General features: G+C 25.8%; 2 protein-coding genes across 2 annotated transcripts in view; one reads left to right on the top strand and one right to left on the bottom strand.

The window, feature by feature from the left end:
- LOC109608367 (uncharacterized) overlaps positions 1-22107 on the top strand; it is a 315358-nt gene that overhangs the window by 98037 nt on the left and 195214 nt on the right. The window lies entirely within an intron of this gene.
- The window catches only part of LOC109608374 (agrin-like), a 327266-nt gene that overhangs the window by 127393 nt on the left and 177766 nt on the right, over positions 1-22107 (bottom strand). The window contains exon 6 of the mRNA XM_049962316.1: positions 17274-17309. Coding sequence (XP_049818273.1) covers positions 17274-17309 — 36 coding nt within the window. The remainder of the gene's footprint in view (positions 1-17273; positions 17310-22107) is intronic.

Below are 22107 nucleotides of genomic sequence, written 5' to 3'. Positions count from 1 at the left end.
GACATATATTAAAACATTTTTATATAAAAAATAAGTGGTTTTAATGTCTATTGTTTTATTAGTAAAACATGTTTTTAATATTGTTAAAATTTTGAGGTTTTTCGAGAAAATTGCTGTAAAGATTGATGACCAAAGTCACATGGCCGAATTGAATAAATCGTGGAACCAATAATGAAAAATTAACTAAAAATAAGTAAAATTAATTTTAATAGTTTTACTTAATAATAAACAAAATAATATACTGAAATAAAATCTGGTTAGACTAATTAAAAGGTTCAGATGTAAAAGCTTCCTTTTGATTAAGTAGAACTACAAAGTATGTGAAAATTAAAAACTTTTTTTTGATTTAAAAACCAGCTTGTCTTAATTTCTGTTGTTGTGCTTTGATGTTGTAAAATTTGTGTTTCTCTTTTTGGAAAGATTGATGACCAAAAAAGTCACATCGCCGAATTGAATAAACCGTGGCTTGCAGCGAAACAAAAAATTGAAAAATTAATAGACAAAAGTCCGTGTGGGTTATTGTCCACTTCGAATTGATTTAAAGCGAAACGCAAAAATATAAAAGCACGGTGTTCGATACAGGTATTAAATTCGAACACAGACGTTTAAGTGTTCCATTGTTTAAAGAATGGGTTAATAGAGTTTGTTACTGGCTAAATATTCCAGTTTGTCGAGTAATCAATAGGTCAATTTGTACTTACGTAAGTGGCTCAATACCATTGTAATTTCTTCGAACAAAAATAACGTCGGGATTCATTTTCCCAAAGCTAAACGGTTTCCAATCGACGTTGCTTTTTTTTTTCACAAATCGTCGCAAACAATCAATAAGGTCGGTTGATTTTATGGTTGTACACCATTAGAAACGAATCATCTTTTGATGTAAAAATAAAAAGCCATTTTATAATCATTTCCTCGCACGTAGTGGCCAAGAGGGCAGCAATAATAAAAATAATTTTATAATAAAATTGAGCGTAATGTATTCAGATGCCTATCACGTTTGTGTGCACATTAAAATCAACGTTTCGCATTTTCCGACGCCCTGGAAAAAACTTTTTTTTCCATCCCCACACCCCGCCGCTCTCCAGATCGTGACAAAGGTTTCTGTTATTTGCTTGTAATCTCTCTTTACTAGTACAAATTAAATTCAGTTCAGAAATGGGGCGTTTAAATAAGCCGGCGTTTAAACTAAAATCGTGTGCTTAATTGGTTTTTGTATATAATTTTTTTGAAATCCCGGAATAATTGAAATAAAACCTCTTTTTTTTATGGGAAAATCAATATTGCACGTAGTGGAAACGCAACAGTTCTGGTGTGAAAAACTATTACGATTGTTTAACAATGACTGCGTCAAGTAATTGAAATGTTTTTGCCGTATTCGAATGCGCTTTTTATTGTTTTTAATTTCAATCATCGGAAACGGTCCGATATAATAATGGAAAAAAGTCTAATTAAACTTATCGACAGCTTTATGCGATTCGAATGTCTGTTCCCGTTTCAAAGTAGCAATCCCATATGCAATTCGGTTGTTTTTAAAAATCCATTATAGAGAGCTCTAACGTTCAAAGAACTTCCAAAGTAAAGCAGCAGTTTAACTGAACTTTAAATAAATGCCCTTTTTAAACAGAAACTACAATTAAATCTTAAAATTGCGCCACGAATAAGAAATCGTCTTGCACTTCCGACCAGTTAATTCGCATTTCTAAATGAAACCGTCAAACACCGGACTGGGTCCGTTCTTTCCGTTTTTTTCCTACGTCACTATCGATTTAAATGTAAACACGAAAATGTGAAATAGTACGGGCATTTTTTATGCATATTCCGGGCTCATGAAAAACATAAATAAACAAATGACTGCCATTACACCGTATTTGATTGATAATCTTGCGTGTTTGCCACAAATTAAACCCCAAACAATTCAACTTCTTTTCACAGTTGTGCGTGGTGTGTGGGACTACATGGGCATTTAATGTAAATTTATCAATGTTTAATAACTCTGCACTTTTTCAACATTAAATTTTATCTGCGGCGTGTTTTAACGGGATTTGTTGTATGTGCGACTGAAAGTAAATTGTCACATTTTAGTGTTATCGACGTCGATCTGAAAAAGTTTATGTTTTAAAACAAAAAAAAACATGTAAAATATTTAAAGGGGGCAAAATGAGCAGAAAAGTCTTAATAAATATGGGTCATCAAATCAAACAATTTCTTGTTTATAGCAGCTTTTTTCACTTATAAAAACTCTTTTATTGTAGCTTGACTCATATTTTGTGAAACAAGGATTAAGTGTTGTGATTGTCCTTAGGTCATACAGGTTAAAGGTGTATCTTTTCCTTGATTAGTCTTCTTATGGCGAAAGTATATCAGCCAGCTCCTTTCACCAAAGATTATGTGGAACCGGTTCATTGAGAAAAGGGTACTATTTATCTGGAAGATCAATCTCTATATCTAACTACTAGAGCAGAAGAAGAAATTCTACAAGGAAGGACATAATCTAAAGATGAGTGTGTAGAGAATGTCGAGGTACGGATTAGTACTTCTCTTGTTTGGATTATCTTCCACCAGAAATTGCTTTATCTGTGTCATGCACAATGAGGACAGGTCTTAAATCTACTTGATCTTCTACCATTTTCTCACTATGGATGAAGACAATTTGACAAAAAATTTAGTTATTTTTCATAATATTATTCGTATTTGAGTCGAAGAAAACTTCCTTAATGTAATGGAATTTGGTCATCAAGCATATTTTTCATTAAATAATTTAGATAGGTCTTGTAATCAACTGTTGTTTTACCAAATTTGATTAACAGAAGCTGCTTATCTAAATTTTCTTGAGAACATAATTGGTGATCTTTTGGACTACATACCTTTGGACCAAAGCAACAAATGTGGTCGTACCATAAAGGTGTATCAGCTGACTTTTCGATTGCTTTTAAAAACCATTTATATGAAACATTATTAGATAAATGGATATGAAAAAGACGGATCTGTACTGTAGCCTTCAAGGTCACCTGATCTAAATCCTGTAGACTTTAATTTATGGTTCTTTTATAAAAAATTATAAAAAATCACAAGAAATCTAAGCCAATACTTTATCCAATCATCTTTTGTAATTTTTTTTATTTTTGTTCGAAGCTCTTTTGTTTGTTTATAAACAATTAATCAGTAATAATAAAGAATTTCATACAAATCTTTCAAAAGTGTCTAATTTTCCATATTTCCGAAACTTATGTTAAGATTTTTCTGTTTATTTTAGTCCGCATTTAAATGGTTTACATTTCTTTACATTAACACTTCTGTAAAAAAAACTGTATAGATAATAAATAAGTATTTTAAGTTGATGATTTACTTTAATTTAATAACATATATATGTTATTTAATGCCTCCCTTCATAATATAAACTACTGGATAATAGATGGCTCCACTAGTTCGTTTCTAATTTTTTTATTATCTTGTAGAAACTATAATATATTCCTGCATAAAAGTTATCAAAAATGTTAAACTACAATCCAAGCTATAGCTAGTCAAAGTTTCATCAAAACTGATCTAGTAATTTCTGCGTGATAACCGCACAAAAAGAAAAAGTCAAGTATTTTTTTAATTAATTATAAATGAACAAAAATAATATAAAAAGTCAAATCGTAATTTGATACTATTTTAATTTAATTAAAGAAAAAGACCTATAAAATAAATATATGTCATTTAATGGCTCCGTTCATAGCATAATCTACTGAAAAATAGATGGCGCCACTAGTCGGTTTTTATTTTTTTTTTATTATTTTATAGAAAATATATTATATTTTAGCATGAAAATTATCAAAAATGTTAACTTACAATCCAAGCTACAGCTCTGCTCAGTTTCATTAAAATTAATCCAGTAGTTTTTGCATGATGAACGCACAAACATGAAAAGACGAGTGTTAATCATAAACGAATAAAAAAAAAAAAAATGTGAAAAATAATAAACGTAAATAGTATTAATAACACTTGAAAGAAACAAAAGAGTACAACTTAATATAAATCTAGAGCAATTAAAAGTACAGAACGTATTATCAGTGATTTAAATAACTTAACAACATATCATTTGCATATAATTGCGATAATTAAAGTGATGAGGAGAAAGAACGGAATTACAACTAACTGTATAAATTTAAATGTTTGATTAAAACTTGTAATTACTTTATATTTAACTCTCGGTGTATGTTTACTAAACATCAAAAGGGTAGCGCATAAATTATATGTATAATGCAATGTCAATTTCAACATTGTTCAACTGACTAATATTTTATTACTACCTATAAGTGCGCATCAGGTTCCAAAATAATATAGGAATAGTTGAAATTTTATTGACAATTAAATATTGATATTGACTAATTAAATGGTACTTTATTTATCAAACATATTGGTTATTGAACGTTACAAGCAATATAGATAAATAGTGATGTTGAACTTTATTCCCGAACGTAACTTATATTGAACCAGATTTTTTTTAAAAATGACAATTTAAACCGGAAGTTGCGTATAATGTAGTATTATAAATGTGAATATAATTACTAGCGATTCATGTAAAATTAATTATGCATGACAGTGTTATGTTTTGTGATAATCCTTGTATAGAATTTTGCTGGGATTACAGTCGTACAAAGTTTAAGGATATATTTAGTGAATAATTTAGTAGGGTAGAAATGTCGTAAGTGTAGCAGATGTGGCAGAAATATGAGATGTGTTGTACATGTGATAACATTAAGATTATAAGCAACTTTGTGACAGTGTGACAAAAATACGGCTAAAGAAGCGAATGCGAAATGAACTGATTTATGCCAAATACATGCTAAGAAAGTCTAATTTACTTGCCTAATTTAACATTTAATGTCAAAGACATAAGGCGTCACCGCCAACTTTACGAAGTATGAGTATTTTATATGCTTCAGCCAATAAGCACGCTTTGTTCTTATATTAGGCAATGCGTTTATTTGGTCGGATTTATACAGAAATCGCACAGATAAATTATACTTCGTTGCCATTCCGTTCCATTCCTTCAATATCAAGCCCAAGCAACCGCTTGCCTCCCGTTACCCATACCGTTTGATATACGGGGTATGCTCACTATAAAAAAACAACCCCCTGATTTATGTCGTGCTTACGAACTTTCCTTTTTTACTGTTTGCAGTAATCATCATTCAACAATTAAATTCCATATGTTGTTTGAATGACAAGGAGAAATGGTATTTCACTTTACACCTTTTCTTTTGCTCAAAAATGATTTATTAGAAGAAAATCACTCTTTATAAACGTTTCTTCTCTGTAGTAATTAATTTGCCTTTCTTTGAACTGTTTATTCATTTCCTCTAGAATGAGCTAAAGAATAAGACTTTCTGAACAATATATATTTTGCCAATATCTTGGATATTTTTTAGACCTTTACTTCTTACTTTTAAATTCATTAACGTTTGTACAGTTTTTTTAAACTTTTTCTTCGGTATCCTCTTAATTAGTCTATTTTCCCATATATTCAAGAAAATGAACTTTTATTTGCTTATAAATTTTATAAAATAGAAGTATTTTGGAAGTTTTCATAATTTTTCTTTGGCTTTAAGGCACAAAAAGAATTATTCAGTAAATGACTTTAATAGAAGACATCAAGATAAGATATCATTTTTATTTAATTATTGTTCATTAACTTCCTTGTAGAAAGCTCTTAAGCTTTTATTTCAGTTTCTTAATTAGTTTTCTTTGATAATATATTCAAAGATATGACCTAAGTATCTATGAATTAAGAGTATCTCAGTAATATATATTTAGTTTATATTTTAGTCACTTTTATTTGCTTATTCACTTTATAAAATAGAAGCATTTTGGAAGCTTTCATAATTGTTCTTTGGCTTTAAGGCACAAAAAGAATTATTCAGTAAATGACTTTAATAGAAGACATCAAGATAAGATATCATTTTTATTTAATTATTGTTCATTAACTTCCTTGTAGAAAGCTCTTAAGCTTTTATTTCAGTTTCTCAATTAGTTTTCTTTGAAAATATATTCAAGGATATGACCTAAGTATCTATGAATTAAGACATTCTCAATAATATATATTTAGTCTATATTTTAGTCACTTTTATTTGCTTATTCACTTTATAAAATAGAAGCATTTTGGAAGCTTTCATAATTGTTCTTTGGCTTTAAGGCACAAAAAGAATTATTCAGTAAATGACTTTAACGGAAGACATCAAGATAAGATATCATTTTTATTTAATTATTGTTCATTAACTTCCTTGTAGAAAGCTCTTAAGCTTTTATTTCAGTCTCTTAATTAGTTATCTTTGATAATATATTCATGGAAATGACCTAAATATGAATTGAGAGTATCTCAGTAATATATATTTAGTCCATATTTCAGACTCTTTTATTTGCTTATCAATTTTATAAAATAGAAGTTTTTTGGAAGCTCTCATAATTTTCCTTTGGCTTTAAGTTACAAAAAGAATTATTCAGTAAATGACTTTAATAGAAGACATCAAGATAAGATATCATTTTTATTTAATTATTGTTCATTAACTTCCTTGTAGAAAGCTCTTAAGCTTTTATTTCAGTTTCTCAATTAGTTTTCTTTGAAAATATATTCAAGGATATGACCTAAGTATCTATGAATTAAGACTATCTCAGTAATATATATTTAGTCTATATTTTGGTCACTTTTATTTGCTTATTCACTTTATAAAATAGAAGCATTTTGGAACCTTTCATAATTGTTCTTTGGCTTTAAGGCACAAAAGAATTATTCAGTAAATGACTTTAATAGAAGACATCAAGATAAGATAACATTTTTATTTAATTATTGTTCATTAACTTCCTTGTAGAAAGCTCTTAAGCTTTTATTTCAGTTTCTTAATTAGTTTTCTTTGATAATATATTCAAGGATATGACCTAAGTATCTATGAATTAAGACTATCTCAGTAATATATATTTAGTCTATATTTTAGTCACTTTTATTTATCAATTTTATAAAATAGAAATATTTTGGAAGCTTTCATAATTTTACTTTGGCTTTAAGGCACAAAAAGAATTATTCAGTAAATGACTTTAACGGAAGACATCAAGATAAGATATCATTTTTATTTAATTATTGTTCATTAACTTCCTTGTAGAAAGCTCTTAAGCTTTTATTTCAGTTTCTTAATTAGTTTTCTTTGATAATATATTCAAAGATATGACCTAAGTATCTATCAATTAAAACTATCTCAGTAGTATGTATTTAGTCTATATTTTAGTCACTTTTATTTGTTTATCAATTTTATAAAATAGAAACATTTTGGAAGCTTTCATAATTTTACTTTGGCTTTAAGGCACAAAAAGAATTATTCAGTAAATGACTTTAATAGAAGACATCAAGATAAGATATCATTTTTATTTAATTATTGTTCATTAACTTCCTTGTAGAAAGCTCTTAAGCTTTTATTTCAGTTTCTCAATTAGTTTTCTTTGAAAATATATTCAAGGATATGACCTAAGTATCTATGAATTAAGACATTCTCAATAATATATATTTAGTCTATATTTTAGTCACTTTTATTTGCTTATCCATTTTATAAAGTAGAAGCATTTTGGAAGCTTTCATAATTTTTCTTTGGCTTTAAGGTACAAAAAGAATTATTCAGTAAATGACTTTGATAGAAGACATCAAGATAAGATATCATTTTTATTTAATTATTGTTCATTAACTTCCTTGTAGAAAGCTCTTAAGCTTTTATTTCAGTCTCTTAATTAGTTATCTTTGATAATATATTCATGGAAATGTCCTAAATATGAATTGAGAGTATCTTAGTAATATATATTTACTCCATATTTCAGTCACTTTTATTTGCTTATCAATTTTATAAAATAGAAGTTTTTTGGAAGCTTTCATAATTTTCCTTTGGCTTTAAGTTACAAAAAGAATTATTCAGTAAATGACTTTAATAGAAGACATCAAGATAAGATATCATTTTTATTTAATTATTGTTCATTAACTTCCTTGTAGAAAGCTCTTAAGCTTTTATTTCAGTTTCTCAATTAGTTTTCTTTGAAAATATATTCAAGGATATGACCTAAGTATCTATGAATTAAGACTTTCTCAATAATATATATTTAGTCTATATTTTAGTCACTTTTATTTGCTTATCCATTTTGGAAGCTTTCATAATTTTTCTTTGGCTTTAAGGTACAAAAGGAATGATTCATTAAATGACTTTAATAGAAGACAGCATAATAAAATATCATTTTTATTTAATTACTCCCCAACTTCTCTGTAAAAAGCTCTTAAGCTTTTATTTCGGTTTCTAAATTAGTTTGTTTTCTTTGGTAATATATTCAAGAAAATGACCTAAGGACCTATGAACTAAGACTTTCTCAATAATAATTCCTTTAATTTACAAGCAAATTTTATAAAAATAAATTTTGGAAGAGTACAGCAGTTTGTGCTCTGCTAAGACACAGGTAGACATAATTCCTCCTCCTTCGTACTTCATCAATAATCTCACAGCAAGTTTCGTCGGTGTTTCTAAATGCAATTTGCATTAAATAGAATTGCCACTTGTTCATGTTCTTTTCCTTTTGTCAACTCTTCTACAGCAGAAACTCCTTTTTATTTATAAATAAATCAGTAATAACAATTAAGTTCGTATCGCTTCTTTCGTCGTTTTTGAACGAAAGCGAGTGTGCTCAACAAGCGGAGACCGTTGTTGGTGCTTGATAGTTAAAATTTCGTATAACATTGTTGTTCCATTTTATCGTCTGTATAGCTTCCGCTATCCTTGGCATTTTATGCCGTTGTAGCGTTATTTTAACCAGTGTGTAAATTATGCGTTAGATTATCCAGAAAAAATTACCTCATCGACGGCGGGTTTCCTCTCTTGTATTTTTTTTTTACACAACGGTCTGCAGAAAGGCTGGAATATACGACATCGTAAAAGCCCGAATTTGCTTTTGCGAGCGAAACAATCATGTAAACTAAATTTAATTATGCGATTTAGGTTATTTTTTATTGCGGATGAATTACGACAAAGTCCTGGCTGCAGGAAAGGCAAAAATTAAATCGTTTTATGATAATTTCATGCAAAAAAATATTAATCGAATCGAATTAATATGATTTAGTTAGTATTCGGTGGAATAAATATTTTACTAGGATCATTATATTCGTCGTATTCTTTCGTACTGCAGAGGGAATATTAACCAGATAACGTTCCCTTTATACTCAAGTATTAAAGCCTTTTGTCAATAATACCGCTGCTATTGATTATGGGTTATTCTTTAAGAAAAAAAAAAAAAGAAAAAACCCTCTAATACCTCTTCTATATGTAGCCCCAGGTGTCTCTGTTTAAGATATGCACCAACTCCAGATAAATTTCGTAAAAAGAACTTTCTGGAACAAATCTAAAAGTCAAGTTTGCATTATAAATTTCCGAACCCCGTTACATTGAACTGAATACACCTAACCGAAAATGACTGGTTCAATATAATTACGTACGGAATTCAAAAGAAAATAAAAAGTTTGCCACGAGGAAATCAATACGAAAATACCCCTTAAACGACAATTGATGTACAAAAATGATATTGTACCGAACATCATCGACGTAAAGCAACGTGAGTTGGGAGCGGGGGGATTTCGGAGTGGCAGTAACACACGAACTAATTAATATTATCATGCATTTAAGTGTAATTATGAAGTTGAAACCGAAGTTAGACCTAGACCAAATAAGTAGTGTCGTCGGGAGCGGTGCATCCGACGGGAGCGGTCCGGGGGAACAGAGAACGTACTAGTTTTAGAAGTGATAAGCCGACACTCTGTCATTAATTATTGAAGGGTGTGATCTGCCAACTACAGAGACAGCTATATCGATTGAAAAATGCAATCTTCTCGGCTGTTGCAGAACCCCGTACCAGACTTTACGGGCCCAGGTTTGTGGCCCCCTTTTTTTCCTTTTCACATGGACAACATCCGATCAGTCCCTCGACCCCCCCACAAAATAAAAAAAAATTCTACCCGCGTTTTTCGCTTTCATTATTCATACTTTCGGTTTTGCGGTTAATGTGCGGTGCCGTCCATAAATAAAACGATTAGTTAAATGAACCGCGGATAATTTGAATTATTCAAATTTTTAAAAATGGAAATGTTCAATCAACCAATTTTTTACAATAATATTGGTTTTTTCCAATAATATATATATAGGTCAGTGTAATTTTGTTTTTTGGAGACATTTTTTTCTAGAGGAATATAAATTTAAAAAATCTTGAAATCAAAATCATATTTGAAAAAAGTAAAAATTATTAAAAAGCTTATAAGAAAGTTTTGCAATAGTACAGTTATAGTTTATTTGATTTGTGTAATTGAATAATTTTAAATGGGCATTTAATAATAATATTTTTGAACCTCCTTTAATTTTAAATTCTTATAAAATTCGTCTTTAATACGTACATTTTACTAAAAAATAATAATACGAAAAAAGGAAAAATATTTTTAAAAATGTAATAATGCAGTTCAATTAATTTTTATAATTAACTAATTATTCAGTAGATATAGTTTTATATTTTTTGGACCCCCTAAATTTTAATTTAATTAAATATATCTTTAATATTCGACAATAAATTTGATAAAATCTAAAAATCAATAGTTATTAACTTATTTTTATTAACTTATTTTTTTCTATTTTTAAAACTCTTAATTCGTCCTTGATACACAAATTTGGCTAACAAACAATATTAAAAGTATAATTAAAAATATTTAAAACATCGGAAGTTTTTTAAAGTGTTATAATAATAATAAAATTGTGGTTTATTTAATTTTTATAATTAAATGATTATTAAATGGATATTTAATAGTTTACCTTTAGACCCTCTAAATTCTGAATGAATCCTGAAAATCAATAATCAACTTATTTTATTTCTATTTTTAATACTCTTATAAAATTCGTCTGAATTTGACTCTTTTAAAATGTTGTAAAAATAATAAATGTGTTATTTTTTATAATTAAATGATTAAGTAGATATTTAATAGTTTTATATGTTTTAAACTCCCTAAATTTTAATTTAATTAAATATATTTTTAGAGCCCGTCAATTTTGATATTAATTTGATAAATTCTAAAAATCAATAATTTAAAACTTTTATTTTTTTATTTTTAAAATTTTTATGCAATTTATCCTTGATACATAAATTTGACCAAAGCATAGTATTACAAATATAAGTAAAAATATTAAAAACATCAGAAGTCTTTTAGTGTTTAAAATAATAAAATTGTGATTTTTATAATTAAATGATTATTAAATGGATATTTAATAATTTTATGTATTTTGAACCCCTCAAATTTTAATTTAATTAAATAAATTTTAAGTACTCATCAATAAATTTAATAAAGCCTAAAGATCTCTAATTTAAAACTCTTTTTTTTTTGTATACATAAATTTGACTAAAAAACAATATTATTAAAAATAGTAAAAATATTAAAAACATCAGTTATAAAAATAATAAAATTGTGGTTCATTTAATAATAGATATTTAATAATTTTGTCTTTTGAGTCCCCAAATTTTAATTTAATTAAATATATTTTTAGTACTCGTCAAATTTGATAAATTCTAAAAATCAGTAATTTAAAACTTATTTTTTTCTATTTTCAAAATGTTATAAAATTTGTTTTAATACATAAATTTGTCTAAAGAACCATATTAGAAATATAAATAAAAACGGTAAAAATATTAAAAACATCAGAAGCCTTTTAAAGTGTTATAAAAATAATAAAATTATGGTTCATTTAATTTTTATAATTAAACGATTATTAAGTGGATATTTAGTAGCTTTATGTCTCATAGACACCCCTAAATTTTAATTTAATTAAATAAATTTTTAGTACTCTTCAATAAATTTGAAAAATTCTGAAAATCAATAATTTAAAACTTTTTTTCTATTTTTAAATCTCTTATAAAATTCGTCCTTAATACATAAATTTGACAAAAGAACAATATTAAAAATATGAATAAAAATAGCAAAAATATTAAAAACATCAGAAGTCTTTTAAAATGTTATAAAAATAATAAAATTGTGGTTCATTTATTTTTTATAATTAAATGATTAAGAGGATATTTAAAAATTTTGTCTTTTGAGACCCCAAATTTTAATTTAATTAAATATATTTTTAGTAGTCGTCAATAAATTTGATGAATTCTAAAAATCAATAATTTAAAACTTTTTTTCTATTTTATAAAATTTGTCCTTAATACATAATTTTAACATACGAATAATACTAGAAGTATAATTAAAAATAATAAAAATATTACAAACATCAGAAAGTCGTCAATAAATTTGATAAATTCTAAAAATCAATAATTTAAAAGTTATTTTATTCCTTTTTTATAACTCTTATGAAATAAAAACTATTTAAATTTCTTTTAGTGAACAAAAAATACAAACAATATTTGAATTATAATTATATGAAGTAAAATAAATCGTTTAAAATGTTGTAATACTGATAAAAAGTGCAGTTCATTTAATTTACATAAATAAATAATTGGATTGGATATAGATATTGAAAAAAACTGAGTAATCAAAATCGATGCTGTCTTAAAGAGATTTTAAAGCAAACAAATAGACAAGATATATCAAAGAAATCCTTGGTTAAGGACATTTAGAAACGAATGTTGGTACTTTAAGAAGGAAGGGAAGTAGGATAAGACGAGATAAACGATAGACTGAGCAGAGTGAGTGGATTGAACAGCAAAATAAAGTGATGAGAAAATTTCAAAGTTGCTAAGAAGACAATTACTGCTTCGCCGAGATAAAACCCAAACCTATGTACATAAAGCGTCATAAAAACATTAGCCACGTGTTACAAAAACGGCGTACACAAATTCGCGGGCGGTGACAATTTTAAAATTTTCGCCTCGAGGAAAACGCCCTTGATCTGGGCGGTGATGCGATTTGCACTAGCTTTTGGGCCCCGACTTGCGACTTTCAATTAAAACGGCTTTTATTTTTTACGAACGCCGATTCACCGACTGAAAAAATACGGCGGGGTGGTGTGGGACGTTCGAACTAGTGCGAAAGGGCGACGAAACAAATTAAAACCGGCGGTTATTCAATTTTCTACGTGGCGTCAAGGGGTAAATGCGGTCCGTTCAAAAGGGGAAATTAAGACTGGGACGAATGATGAAAAAGGAAAAAAATTGCGACAAGACAAACAACGACAGATAAGTAAACGATACATCGCCACCAAAAAACGCTTTATTGTCTGTTAATAATATTAAATTATACCGGGGTGCCCGGAATTAAATTAAACTTTCTGTCTGTCCAATATTCCGGACCTTATTTAATTTTAAATTTGAAACTTTGTTTCTGACAGACCGAAGTTGCAAAAATTTTCAGCTGCGGTACAAGAACTTTTACAGGACTGCTCAAATTTAAATGAAAGGCTTTATTAATTAAATTCATACAGTATTTTCTTTAAAACACGTTCAATTGTGTGGGCCTCCAAAAAAGTTCAAAATTCAAGCTAAAAGTTTGATCAAATCCATTTTAAATTAATGAAATTCCTACCATTTTATTTATAATCCAATTTAACATCAAATGCACCTGTATAAACAAAACTTAATTAATTCAGTGCAATTTCGTTATTATAAATAATTACATTGGCTTAAAATTTAAACGGTTTCCCCAAGAATTTCCTATTAATAAATAATCAACCGCTTAAAGTGGTACACAACAATTAATTTTTAATTAAAACTTCCCTTATAGGTTGATTAAATATTGTTAATATGCCAATTAATAGAATTTAATTAGTGTTGATTCTAGACATATTAAATTTCATAACATAAACTAACAAGATCAATTTAATGCCGGTTTAATGGAAATTTTGGTTTGATCCTGTGAAATTTTGAACAGGAAATTATTAGAGGCTCTAACACCACAATCATCTTATCTTGTTTGGACCAGTAAAGTAAAGTTAAATAATGATTTCAGTACGTGTGCTGTAAAACGAATTACTTGTAGTTTCACCTGGATTTTTTTTGACGCAGCCATAATTAATAGATTGTTTTCTTTGTTCCCGTGAAAAATGTTATCATAAATGATAAAATGGCGGTTGTAGACAATAACAAATTATTGTTAGACCAAATGCTACAGCAGAAAATCATGATCAATGGACACAATCTGTTAAAGTAGACATAAATTAGTAAGAATAGGAGCAGGTTCAGTAAAATGGTTCTCCTTAACTCGGTGTCAGTCGATGTCATTAACTATACTAGGTGGAAAGTGTCAGGATAAAAGGACAAACATGTGCGAGAGCTCCATCTACAAACCGGTTGGACAAAGGGCACTTTGCTCTTTCAACGTCTTTAATACAATGCATACATCATCGATGGAATTAAATAAAATGGCGTATCAATTTTAATTAAACACTCTTTGAATATTACAGAAGAGAAATGATGCAGTCTAACTAACCAGGAAACCTTTCCCTTTTTTTCTGTATTATAACGAATATCATTATTAGCAAGCCAATTTGGTTAATGGATTTTTCTTTGATACAGTCTTTGATTTAAATCTTACGTAAATGCGAATCTCAACTTCGGTTGGATGTTCTTCCTGTTTTTGTTTTTGTCATTAATTTTTTAAAAAATAAGAATTTGTTGTTTGTTAGTTTACTTTAAGTATAGGAAAAAGTAATATATATTTTTGGTTCAACCTTATTTGCTCCTTTTTTCTCTTTCAACTACTCTATTTATTTGTTTTATACATTTTTTGGGGTTCAAGTGCAAATTTGCTTTATCAATTTAAAATCATCAATCATCAAAAAGTTGGACAAATGGATTCCACATGAGTTAAGTGGCGATAACAAAATTTGCCTCTTGACAAATGTCAATTATCACCTTGCTTGCAATGCAAATGAGTTTTTTATTGAATTATAATGGAGAATGAGTTGATTATGATAATTGTTGCTGGACAATCTATTGAAGCTGGCAAACTTAGTGCAACAGCACTTAAAGTCTATATAGATAGATATTATAGATAGATATAGATATTATAGATTATAGATAGATATATAGATAAAAAAGTATATTTTAATATTAATTTTTTTATATCTGATTTTAATAGACAATTATTCTATGCATCTTTAAAATAATTCTTAATACAAAAATAAATTTTGAGCTTTATATGAATATTTTTAAGTATTAAACGTTATTAATTTATAATTCCAAAATATTAAAGAAAAAGTGCGCATTTTTTAAATTAAGAATAAAAAATGTCTTTTAAAAAATTGTATATTTAATATTTCTATATTAGTTGTTTGTATACATTTTTAAAATAAAAATACCTATATATTTTTTTATTAAGATACTCTTTTTAACTAAAATTTACTGTTTCATTGACATTTATTAAGAAATATTAATATACTTTTCAGGCAATAAATAAATTTTATAAATGTGAATATTTTTAAATATTAAAGGTCATTAAATTTATAGATTAGATTTATAACTCAAATATTAAAGAAAAAATAGGCATTTTTTAATTAAGAAAAAAAATGTAAAATAAAATATTTTTTATTTAGTAAAATGTTTGATAATTTCTATTATTTAATTATTAAAAATGAATATAATAAAGTTTATAAAAGTTTCAAATTTTAATTTTAACTTATACTAGATAATTTTAAAATATATAAAAAATAAATTCTACTGATTTTTAATTAAAATTTTTGATTTTTTGTTGAATTGTTGCTGTGTGTTGAAATTATTTTTTTTTTTAAATTTTTTCATTAAGTAATAATTCTAAATTACACATTTTTGGAGTGTTTTTATTTATTTTTAAATTTTAAATAAAGTATTATAAAAATATACATTTTAAAATTAAAATGTACTCTTAAAAATTATATGTTTAAAAAATATAATATTTTTTATTTATGTCATTTTAATTTACATTTTTCCTATATATTTTTAAAATAGAAAAATATATATTTTTTCATTAAAATACTCTTCCTATCTAAAATTTCATTGACAAATTTATTATATTGTATAAATATTGTATTGTGTAAATATTTTTAAATGTTAAAAATCATTGATTTATAATAATAATAATGTATTTTCTTTAGTTTGTAAAATATTTGAAAAAATGTAAGGATTATTAAATGTAATACATTACAATTGATTTATTTCTTTATTTAACAGTTTTTATTATTTAATTCTTAAAATGAATATTTTAAATTAATATATTTTAGAAACTTACTTTACTTTATAAAAAAGTTTGTAGAAATTATACATTTTAATAGAAATTTATTCCAGATAATTTTAAAATATATAAAAAATAGGTTATACTGATTTTTAGTTAAAAATTATATATTTTTTGAAATTTTCATATTAAATAATAATTATTCTTAAATAATTTTGTTTAAAAAAATGTTTTAGAATATTTATTATTATTTTTACGTAAAATTCACTGTTTCATTGTTAAATTTGCTTATAAAAATTTTTCAGATGTTGTAAATAAATAAATTTTATTAGAGAATTTTAGTGTTTCATCTAAATAATTTTGTTTTATAGTTACTAGTTTATAATTTAAATATATGGTAAGAAAATATCTTTAAATATGAAAATTTAGTAAAATTTTTTAAAACTAATGAAACATTTTTATGTTTTCTTAATAATTTATGATAGACACTTCACTGTGTTTCATGTGAATAATTTTGATTTTACCTATTAATTGCCTATTAAGGGGCCAAGTAACCGAGAAACTCAAAAGCGGACTTCCTTAGTCAATAGAAAATGTATTCCACTTTTTCATGACAATATAATGCTACACAACCAGAGGAAGCTTCAAAATGTTAAACCTCGATCACCACATAGCCCAGATTGAGGTTGGGGACAAAGAATCCTTAAATTTCAATAATCCAGAATATTTTTTCTTAGCATGAATTTACTGGCACAATGTTGTGTTGTTTTAAACGTAAATTACTTTGTTCGTATTAATTTTGACAAGTGAATAATATTTGTTGAAATTAAGAGGGCCAATATACTATATCCTCTAAAACTTTTGACTTGAATCGCTTCATAATTTAGTTTTAAGTGACATTACTTCATTAAACCTTAAATTTATTGGAACATTCGTTTCCAAAAAGGTTTATCTACTTTATAACACCAGGTAATATCTGCAATTATATTTAGTGATTATAGGATTGTTATTCCTGCATGAATAATTTAAAAGTTAAGTTTAAAAAACAAACTAAAATAAAATTTATTTTATAAGATTAACTTAACGGATAACGTACCCTTAATGTGTACCATTCCCAAATGGTTTTCTGTACCTGTAAAACATAATCCATTAATAATATATTTTCTTATCGATTTTACAATCAATGAAATTTAGAAAACAATAAATGCGCTTACACAAAAATTTAATTTCTGTGGAGAGTGATATTCCCCGATGCCGTTGTAATGAATTTAATGAGTTTTTGATAAATGTAAATTGCTTTATAAGAAGAAAATTCATCAACAATTTAAAAAGACGTTAATCTCATCTTTGTGGGGAAAAAAGTATAAATTCCAAGACGATTTTTAAAAAAGATTATGGGATTTTAAATTTAAATACATAGACAGGAAGCGAATGGGGGCTCCTTTAAAAGAGTAATCCAAGATATTTCATTCTCATCTCCCTTAATTTACATAATATAAAATATAAACATGTCGGGCCCGATGTACTCGTTTAATCATTTTTGCCGCTTAAAAATAACTAATAAACTTTCCTGCACTGTTCAAACAAGCAGTCAAATTAAATCTTTGCAGTACTGGCGGAAGAAGAAAAAAAAAACGTGTTAATTATAAATCCGACTTGTGCAGGAACAAGGAGGAAAAAATTGGAACAAATTATGCATTTAAACGAAGGAACGGTTCATTTTATTCGCTCACAAAACGGAATATTTAATTGATAAAACTGCCGCCGAAAGACATAAGATAGGTTTAAAAGTCTAGAAGTTTTAGGAGGCGCAAAAGTAATAGGAAATATTTTCATAGATGGAGAGACCACTGAAAAGTGGGATGGAATAGAGTGGAGTATAACGGGGCAAAGCAATCTGCATTAGTAATTGATGGAGTTTGCGAACTCGTCTTTCTAATCAGTGTTGCCGTTTCCTTTCTTATATTTTTTCGGCGGCGAAGTCAGTCAAAAAAAATATATGTACAATATATCTACGAGGTGCGGTACGATGTGAATTTTTAATAATTTCGTACGGCCGGGACCTGTGTGACTGTTTACGTAGAAACAATCCAATATAAGTGATAAATAGACTGTTCGTGTGTACGTGTATTTTTCCACGCGACTAACATTCCTCTTTCCAGCCACACTGAATTATTTCGAAATTTTAAAATGTTGCACTAGATTTTGTCATAAATGAAAAAAATGTATAAATTTAAAATTGTGTTTTTTTTTTGTTTAAGAAAAATTTTAATTAAATAAATTAAAATATTGCAAATATTTTATTAAAAATAATAATAAATTTCCATTTTTTACTTTTCTTATTATACCACGTTTTTTAATTTAAGCTTAAATGTTTCTGTTTTTAAATATAACGACGTTAATAAATATACAATTTTAATTTAGAATTTTGTTCTATCTATGTTTAATTCTAGGTATTTTTAAAATATAAAAAAAATGAATTATACTGATTTTTAATTAAAATTTTTGTTGAATTTGCTTCAAAATTTATATTTTTTAATAAAACGATTGTAAAATAGAAGTAAACTAATAATTTTAGCCTGAACAGATTTATAGTATTTTTTATTTAATTTTATGATGGTTTTAATAGATTACTTGTGATTTATAAACTATTTATCAAAATAAATATTTTAATATTACCATAAAATGACTCAGTAAAATCTTTGAAAAATATGCAAATAAATTATATTTAAATATTTTATTTTAATAGACATTAATTTTAAGCATTTTTAAAATTCTTGTTCATAAAAAAAATATTATTTTTTTACTCACAATGTTTTACAAAATTTATTGTTTATATATTGGAATTCTGTAATAAATTTATTCATAAAAATTCATATATTTTATAGATCATTTTTAAATTTTAAACATTATTGGTTTATAATTTAAAATATTAAAGAAAAATTATATTAATTTAAATATAATTTTATAACATTTTTCTATCTTTTTAAATTTTGATTTTATAAAAATATATATTTTAAGATTAAAATTTTTATATTTAAAATAGATATCATATTTATCTATATTTATTATACATTTTAAAAATAAAAAATGTACAAATTTTTCGTCTAAATATATGTTTAAGTAAAATTTTATGTTTTAAAACTTTTTATATTTATTAATTACATTTTTTAATAGTTGATGATGGTTGGACAATTTTTTGGATTTTTTATAAATATTTTTAAATTTAAAAATTTATTTACAGTTTAAAAATACGTATTTTCAAAATTAAGAATAAGTAAATAAATTAAGAATAAAAAATATAAATAAAATATTTCTTTTTAGTAAAATATATATAAATAAAGATTATTAATAAAATACAACTGAATTACAAGTATTTTTTTAATTACTAATGGATATTTTAAAAATAATTGATATTTTGTTGAATTATATCGAAATTTTTAGTTTTTGAAATTTCTAAGAGACTTCATTGATAATTTTATAAAAATATACATTGTAATATTAAAGCACAATTTTAAAATAAAAAAAGATGAAATTCTTCATAAACATATTGTTTCTTTAATTATTTAAATAATTTAAAAAAAAAACTACAATTTATTAAAACTTATATTTATTTCATTGATACATTTATATTTTGTAAACAAATAAATTTTATACACTTGTTTTAAATTTTTAACTTGTACAAGAAATGACAATAATTTTAATTTTTTAAAAGTACTAGTTTATAATTTATTATAAAGATTTGCAAAAATATGAAATATATATAAAATGTTTTCCTTTTTTAGTAAAAAGTTTGATGAACAATAATATTTTATAATGTTTAATAGTTTTTTTGTGAATTAATTCTGAAAATACATGTTTCAATCTCAAATATATATTTGTTAATAAGTTGTTATTTAAAAATAGTCAGTAAATTTTTTATTATACGCACATTTACCATTAATATTTTAATAACACAAACATATTAAATAATAATTTTAACCTATACAGCTTTGTATTATTTTTTATGTAATTTTTTATGGATTTTCAAATATTTGCTGTAATTTTATGTATAAACTATTTATAAAAAATTAAATATTTAAGATTAAAATGTATAAATACAATTTTTTCATTTTTGCTCTGTTTTACAAAATTTATTATTTATGTGTATGTAGTACATTTTTATATTTATTCATATATCAATTTATAATAGATATTTTTTGTGCATTTAAAGGTTAACAGTTTATTTTTATCAAATATTATAAAAAATAGATGCAAAATATTTTAAAAGTATATAAAAATAAATTATTTAAAAAATATATATATATATATATATATATATATAAAGATAATTTACAGGTGTTTTTTCTATTTAACAGATATTTATAATTATATAACATAAAAATATACAAAATATTTCTTTTTTACTTAAAATGACTTTTTTCTATAAAATAACATTTTTAAAAAACCATTATGATATAAATAAACTGAAAAAGCTGATTTTTAGCAGGAAATGAGACATTCTTTCGTAATTTGCGTAAACTATTTTTATACTCCCACAAACACACTTTTTTTTGTCCACGTTTTTTAAAGCCACCGTACTCGGATCGCAGGGCAAAAAACCGAAGAAAACATCTGTACAAACGTCAGCCCGTACAAAAGCTGTTGTCGGATCCAATAATTTAAAGTGAGAATTATTGAAATTGGCAACGATTGTGAATCTGCAAAGCACCGTGTCATCAGGTGTAAATTATTTTCTTTTTTTTTTTATCTCTCCACATCCTTGTCGCGGAGTGGCGAATAATTTTTTAAAAAGGCAAACTACAAACATTGTTAACGGTTAACGGCGAATCCTGATGTATTAATATATAATTTATGATGTAACGTCAGCTCTGGGCTAAAGAATTCCTTTTTGTTAGGCCCGAATTTTTTGCCCGATAGTATTCTATCCACACGACCATTTGTCATGGGAAATTTTATCTGCCGTAGACATCCTTTTTATTTCTTTATCATAACATGTGCATTATGATTTTAGTTGGGAAATTTTAAAATTATCATTTAACTTAATATAATGGCCGAGCATGTCGTGTCCAATATCCTAATTATACGCAAGAGCCATTAGCCAAAATGGAATTTAAAATGATAAAGATCCATAAGTTATATATATATATATGCGGCGGTCTATTGTCTTGGGATCATTATAAGGCAGTGAGAACAATGCGCAAACCGATAAAAACTTGTATTAACACCTAATTTATTTAATCTAATCACATATTTTATTTGCGGGGAGAATCACCACTTTTCTGGAGTTATAAAAATTACACGGCGAGTGTAACAAACACTAAGTTTTATGTAAGTTCTCCTGCGTGGCAAATAAGCACGGAAATGTATAATTACTTATTATTATCGGCCATTAACCCATATATTCAAGAAAATTGCTAAGGGATGTTAATTTTTCTAATTTATCGAATGCTGGTCGGTTACATTTTTTACAAAATTACTCTAATAAAAACGTAAGGGCACAACTTTATAAAATAAGCAGGTAAAATTATAAAACACATTTGGGGAACTTGGTTTTTATTTATATTTGTTCAATTTACTCAACGACTTTAATTTAATATAATACGAAAATGTTTTAGGCAAAAAAAAGACTAATTTAGACAGTGTGGGCTTTAATACTGGCATAAATGAAATAAAAAAGAGTTAATTGGCTTATACAATCACGCACGTTTAAATTTAAGATCCGAAATTAATCCTTGACAATTTTAATGACATTATGGGAGTTTTGTGCAGGTTAAATTATGCTGAACATAGTCCACAATTAAATTAAAATTAAAAAGAGATTATATTGTTTGTGTTTCAGTTTCTTTTTATTTATTTATATACAATGGGGTCGTAAAAAGTAACAAACCACCCTCCGACCTGACAACTATTATAAGCACAACCAAAAT

This window comes from Aethina tumida, chromosome 1, assembly GCF_024364675.1.
Source record: "Aethina tumida isolate Nest 87 chromosome 1, icAetTumi1.1, whole genome shotgun sequence".
Taxonomy (NCBI): Eukaryota; Metazoa; Arthropoda; class Insecta; order Coleoptera; family Nitidulidae; genus Aethina; species Aethina tumida.
This window is presented reverse-complemented; position numbering and strand designations above follow the sequence as displayed.